The sequence below is a fragment of the Scylla paramamosain genome, unplaced genomic scaffold (genome assembly GCF_035594125.1).
Source record: "Scylla paramamosain isolate STU-SP2022 unplaced genomic scaffold, ASM3559412v1 Contig3, whole genome shotgun sequence".
Lineage (NCBI taxonomy): Eukaryota > Metazoa > Arthropoda > Malacostraca > Decapoda > Portunidae > Scylla > Scylla paramamosain.
In genome coordinates this window covers 1,350,001-1,356,667 of record NW_026973668.1, presented here as the reverse complement: position 1 = coordinate 1,356,667, position 6,667 = coordinate 1,350,001, and the positions used below count along the sequence as shown (strand labels likewise).

The following is a 6,667-nucleotide window of genomic DNA, read 5'->3' as shown; positions in this document are numbered from 1 at the left end:
GCCCACCGCCTCGACCCAGACACAGACCATCCGCCCCCACCCCACCCCACCCCACCCCCTCCTGCTGGAGTGTGTGTGTGTGTGTGTGTGTGTGTGTGTGTGTGTATTATATATATATATATATATATATATATATATATATATATATATATATATATATATATATATATATATATATATATATATATATATATATATATATGTGTGTGTGTGTGTGTGTGTGTGTGTGTGTGTGTGTGTTGCCTTGCCTTTCATTATACAGATAGTGATGAAGCCAGGATTATTATTATTATTATTATTATTATTATTATTATTATTATTATTGTTGTTATTGTTGTTGTTGTTGTTGTTGTTATCATTATTATTATGATGATTATTATTATTAGTGGACGTGTAGACGGTGTGTGTTTGTTGTTATCAAGTGATGGTGTTTGTGGTGTTGGTGGCGTAAGATGAAGGGGACACCATTGAGACGTGTGTGGTGATGGTGGTGATGCAGCAGTGCACACACCACCACAGACAAGCCAGTATTGACGAACGGAAGCAAAAAAAAAGATGAAATAAAACTACACAAATCACAAACCTTTAACATTTATCAGCCTGCTAAAATAAAACAAACTACATATTTTATCCAATCTAATAATAAAAATTCTTTATTTATGTAAACTAAAATATCAACATAAAAAAAAAACAAGAATACAATTTACTAAGTCTTAATATCTATCAGTCCATTAAAATAAAATAAAGTACATAATTAAACAGTGTGTTGCAATGTTACCAGAGACGGGCCGCTGTAATCCATTGATGACTCGGTAGAAGGAACAGGAAGACTCTTGTCCTTCTCTTGCTTGGAACGGAACGGAATGAAACGAAAAGAGAAAAGGGAAAGTAAATAATAATATATATAGAGAGAGAGGGAATTATGGGATGAAAGACAGCGAGAGATAGAAGGTGTGTGGAACAAGAGATAAAGTGCGTGTGTGACCCTCTTGCTTGGAACAGAACGGAACGGAACGGAGAGTAAAGAACAATATATATAGAGAGAGAGGGAATTATGAGTTGAAAGACAGCGAGAGATAGAAAGTGCGTGACCCTCTTGCTTGGAACAGAACGGGTCAGAGAGATAAGAGTGGGGAAATAAAGAATATAGAGAGAGGGTAATGTGGGGTGAAAGACAGCGAGAGATAGAAAGTGCGTGACCCTCTTGCTTGGAACAGAACGGGTCAGAGAGATAAGAGTGGGGAAATAAAGAATATAGAGAAAGGGTAATGTGGGGTGAAAAACAGCGAGAGATAGGTGTGTGTGAAGCAAGAGATAGAAAGTGTTTGGTTCTAATGCTTTTATTCAGAGGTGTACGCCTGACTAAACATCTCATTACTCTCACAATACCTGCACAATTCATGTGTTGCAGTTACATATGAATGACAGACTTGCTCACCACACAACTGCAAGCTTTTTATTATAGTATAGGAACAAATACAGCAACACACTGCATCCTGACGAGGAGGTGAGCCTGGCCTGGTTGTTGTTGTTGTTGTTGTTGTTGTGGTGGTGGTGGTGGTGGTGATAAGTATGTATATATTTTATTAGGATTAAGTTGTTGTTGTTGTTGTTGTTGCAAATTATTACAGTATATTTTGTTTTACTTTTCAGCCTCTCAAGGTAATAAATGTTTTCTTCTTCTTCTACTACTACTACTACTACTACTACTACTACTACTACTACTACTACTACTACTACTACTACTACTACTACTACTACCATTGCTACTACCACTTCTACTACTACTACTACTACTACTACCATTGCTACTACCACTTCTACTTCTTCTACTACTACTACTACTACCACAAATTGACAACTATATAATAAATTCGATATCATATTGACCTAAAATGAAAAAAAAACATTATTATTATTATTATTGTTATTATTATTATTATTATTGTTATTATTATTATTATTATTATTGTTATTATTATTATTATTATTATTATTATTATTAGGTTGAGGGTGAAGGCGGTGCCAGCAAGAAGAAGAAGAGGAACAAGAAGAAGAAGGGAGGAGCAGGAGGAGCAGGAGGAGGAGGAGCAGGAGGAGGAGGAGGAGGAGGAGGAGGAAAGGGGGAACTCAAACAGACTGACCCCCCCACCATCCCGATTGTGGATCTATTTCCTGATGGTAAAGATAGCTCTCTCTCTCTCTCTCTCTCTCTGTGTGTTTTTTCTTGTTTTTGTTATTATTGTTATTTTTTGTTTATTTTTCGTTTTGTTATTTCTCTCTCTCTCTCTCTCTCTCTCTCTCTCTCTCTCTCTCTCTCTCTCTCTCTCTCTCTCTCTCTCTCTCTCTCTCTCTCTCTCTCAAACACACATTAACCCAGTGGTTTCCAAGCCGTGGGGCGCGCCGTCCTAAGGGGGCAGGAAGGGCTGGCAGGGGGGCGTAAGCACTTTATAAAGTAGACAAATGACTTAGTAGATGATTACATATCAACATTATTGGTTTTGATGGAATACACAATTGGTTAAGTATTGAGAAAACATTTCAGATATGAATTATGAAATGTTATTGTCTAAATACAATTATAAATGATTTCAAATGCTACTAAGTAACTAAGGAATACTTACATAATTATCTATTGTATCATTTTTTATCTCTGACTTGTGCCATTTAATGAAGGGGGAACGAGAATTTGAAAAGGTTGGAAACCACTGCAGTAACCTAACCTAACTCAAATCCATTTTCACACCCCTAACCCAACCTAACCTAACCCAACCAAACCTAACCCAACCCAACCTAACCTAACCTAACCTAACCTAACCTAACCCAACCCAACCCAACCTAGCCCAACAAAAACACCCTGAAAACTTCCCTAACCTACCCAAAACACCCCAGAAATTTCCCTAACCTAAGAAAAACACCTTTGCTAATCCCAGTGACCTCTCATGCCCCTCCCCAGGTGTACCACAAGAAGGAGAAAGGGTTGAGTAAATTCCAGGATGAGGACTTTGAGGATCACCAGCCCTTCCCCACTCTGCAGAAGGCCCTGGAGGTGGTGCCCCATACCTGTGGGTTCAGTGTGGAGGTGAAGTGGACAATGCAGATGAGAGATGGGACGTATGAACTTCAGCACCCGTTTGAACTTAATAATTTCCTCGATTTGATTATTAAGGTTTGTCTGCTTGTTTGTTTGTTTGTTTGTGTGTTCTATTTTTTGCATTACTGAGTCATTTCAAACTTGATTACTTTCTTGATTTGATTGTTAAGGTGTGTGTGTCTGCGTCTGTCTGTCTAATCCTTGTTAATTCAGTTTAAAAGTTTTGAAAGGCTTAAAAAGACACTTGAAACCCCTACAGAAAAAAAAATCACTTTAAAACACTCCAAACACTGTCAAAACACTGTCAAAACACCAAAAAAACACCAGCCAGGAACTCACAGAACATCCTTTAAAACCCAAAAACAAAAAAAGAGCCAGAACCTCACAGAACCCCTTTAAAAATCCAAAAAACCTCAAAAACATCCTAAAAAGCCCAGCTAGAACTCCCTTAAAAATGTCAAAAATACCCCAAAACTCCCCAAAACACCCCAAAACGCCACAAAACATACTAAAACACCGATAAATCCATCCAAAACCACACAATGTACAGCTAAATTTGGTTCTACTACTGAGTCTAGTCCATTTTTATGCCCCAAAGAATGTGTATCTAACACCTTCTGTAGCGGTGACCAAAGAAACACGGTCGTAATGCTGCTTGGTTAAGTTAGTGAAATAAGTACAAAAAAATTATGTAGCTGCCACAACACCATTACAAACCTGAAAAACACCAATAAACACGAAAAATGAAGTATCTGCCACAAAATCCATCATAAACCCGAAAACACCAAAAAACACAATCAATTAAAGATGAAGCAGCTGCCACAACACCATTACAAACCTGAAAAACACCAATAAACACAACGAAAGATGAAGAAGCTGCCACAAAACCCATTAGAAACCTGAAAAACCAAAAAAAACACAATGAAAATGACACAGAATTTCCTCCCCAGCCTTTTACTTCCCTACACAGCCCTAACCTCTCTCTCAGTGCCTTCTCTCTCTCCCGTCCCTCCCCGCAGATGATACTGGAGCACTCCGACAAGAGGAAGATTGTGTTTTCCTGCTTCCACCCCGATATCTGCACGATGCTGAGGCTGAAGCAGAACAGATACCCGGTTATGTTCCTTACTCAGGGCGTCTCCGAGGTCTGGCCACCCTACGAGGACCAGAGGACGAACAGTGTACAGCAAGCTATTCTCTATGCTGTCAATGCTGATATTCTGGTAAGAGAGAGGGTAGATAGTGTTGTGTGTGTGTGTGTGTGTGTGTGTTGGTGTGAGGGTTTTGGTAAGGGAGTGTGGGTAGAGATCTTTAGGGTGTGTTTATGTGTGACGTGTGTTGCGTTTGGTGGTTGTAGAGAGAGAGAGAGAGAGAGAGAAAGGGTTATTTGTATAAGAAACTTGTACAATTGTTTCTTCCCTTCCATCCTTCTTTACTTCCTTTTATCTTTCATTCTTTTTTCTTTCCTTTATTCTTTTCTTCCTTCCATCCTTCTATTTATGTATCCTTCCTTCCTTCCTTCCTAACCTCACCTAACCTGACCTCACACACCACAGGGCATCAACGTGCACACAGAGGACTTGATGCGTGACCCCAGCCAGATTACTGCGGCCATGGAACACAACCTGATTGTGTTTTGCTGGGGCGACCACAACAACGACCAGGAAAATATCAAGTTTCTCAAGAAGGTCGGACTCCACGGCATCATTTACGACAAGTACGTGCGTGCTGTTGTTGTTGTTGTTGTTGTTCTCATTGCTCATTCTTGTTTTGTTTTGTTTTGTTTCTCTGTTTCGTGTCTGTTCTTGTTCCTGTTCGTTTTAGAAAATATATTCTTTTTGAGGTACATTTGCTTGTATCTAATTAATAATTCTTACACTTTTGTTTTTGTTCTCATCACCCTTCTCTTCCCCCCCTCATTCCCACACATTCTACGAGTACTGTGCAGAATAAGCTTTATAGTTTACCACGAGAAAAGTCATCTCTTCTCACAAATGAGAGATTTAAGTCTGAGGTATCTTACGGTCAGATGTATTTAGTGCCTTGGCTGACAGGTTATGGCTATGTAACTGTTTATATATTATCTTTGTTGTTGTTGTTGTTGTTCAGTTGATTAATCGTAAACTTTTCCATTCTTCCTTCTATCCTCTCTTCCTCCTCCTTGTCTTTATCACCCTTTCCTTCTTTCTTTCCTTCCTTTCTCTTCTATCTCCTCCTATCTATCTAAATTGAAAAATTTAGGTTTAGGAAGGAGATAGGAAAAAATTGGTTCTCAAATAGTGGTAGATGAGTGGAACGGACTCAGTAATGATGTAGTTAGTGGTGGGACACTAGAGAGCTTTAAGAGAAGATTAGACAAGTTTATGGCTGGGGATAACAGATGGAAATAGGTAGTGTGTTCATACAGGGACTGCCGCGTGTAAACCTGCTCGCTTCTTGCACCTTCCCTTATTTATTATGTTCTTATGTTCTTGTGTTCTCTTCCTCCATTCATTCATATTCCTTTTCTTCACCTCCTCCTCCTCCTCCTCCTTACAGAATTGACGTCTACAACACAAAGGACAAGAAAGAAAGTATATTCCTGTTTGAAGAGCAAGCAGCGGCCGATGAGTTGGTCCGCGGGGAAGAGGAGAAGAAGAAGGAGGAGGAAGAGGAGGTGGCTGCTGCTGCTGCTGCTGCTGCTAACCTGGCCCCCTCTGCTGCCCGGGTGATGCAAGGGGGGGGCGGGGAGAGGTGAGCCTATACCGGTGTGTGTCCTTTGCCTACATCATTCACTGGTATATTGTCATATTAGAGAGAGAGAGAGAGAGAGAGAGAGAGAGAGAGAGAGAGAGAGAGAGGGGGGGGGGGGGTTGATGTGACTTTCTGCATAATTTATTGTTTCATTTATTCTTAATTAGCAAAGTGTTTTTCAGATGTCTTTATTGTAGTTGAAGTAAGGTTGATTTAATGATGTTTTGTCTGACTTGTAGTTTTTAAGGTTGTATTAATCTGAATTATTATTATTATTTTTTTTTTTATCTTCTTTTTTGTTATGTGATTGTTATTGTTATTATTGTTATTTTCCTCTTTTCTTTCTCCTCTTCTATGTTATTTTTGCTAGATTATTATTGTTTTTATTATTTTTTTTTTACTTTTTCTTTCTTTTTTCTTTCTTTTTCTGTGTTATTTTGTTGCTTATTGCGTCGTTTCTGGATTTTGTTTTGTTCGTTGCGCTTATGCATCTTCGCGTCACTCGTGTTGTGTCGTGTTTCATATATTTTTAAACTTGTACATCATTTAATTTTTTTTTTCGATATTGAATTGAATTTTCCTCCTCTTTTTTTTTGCAAGTAATTTTTTTTCTATATTTTTTTTGATCAGTTTTTATTTATTTGTTTATTTTTTGATAGGATAATTTCATACATACATACATACATACATACATACATACATACATACATTGTTTACTTTTTCATATGTTTAAACTTTCACTATCACACACACACACACACACACACACACACACACACACACACACACACACATATTTACAAGTGTGTGTGTGTATGTGTGTTAGTATAGCATAAGTTA

General features: G+C 38.3%; 2 protein-coding genes and 1 long non-coding RNA gene across 4 annotated transcripts in view; all 3 read left to right on the top strand.

Moving 5' to 3' along the window:
- Positions 1 to 6,667, top strand: part of LOC135096316 (glycerophosphocholine phosphodiesterase GPCPD1-like) — a 111,194-nt gene that overhangs the window by 74,108 nt on the left and 30,419 nt on the right. The window lies entirely within an intron of this gene.
- LOC135096320 (glycerophosphocholine phosphodiesterase GPCPD1-like) overlaps positions 2,010 to 6,667 on the top strand; it is a 35,762-nt gene continuing 31,104 nt past the window's right edge. Inside the window, exons 1-5 of the mRNA XM_063997740.1 lie at positions 2,010 to 2,181; positions 2,957 to 3,169; positions 4,114 to 4,317; positions 4,651 to 4,811; positions 5,633 to 5,827. Of these exons, the coding sequence (XP_063853810.1) occupies positions 2,179 to 2,181; positions 2,957 to 3,169; positions 4,114 to 4,317; positions 4,651 to 4,811; positions 5,633 to 5,827 (776 nt within the window). The 5' untranslated portion in view covers positions 2,010 to 2,178. The remainder of the gene's footprint in view (positions 2,182 to 2,956; positions 3,170 to 4,113; positions 4,318 to 4,650; positions 4,812 to 5,632; positions 5,828 to 6,667) is intronic.
- Positions 5,936 to 6,667, top strand: part of LOC135096323 (uncharacterized) — a 10,132-nt gene continuing 9,400 nt past the window's right edge. Inside the window, exon 1 of the long non-coding RNA XR_010264682.1 lies at positions 5,936 to 6,667. This exon is cut by the window's right edge and continues 3,523 nt beyond it. This is a non-coding gene — a long non-coding RNA (uncharacterized LOC135096323).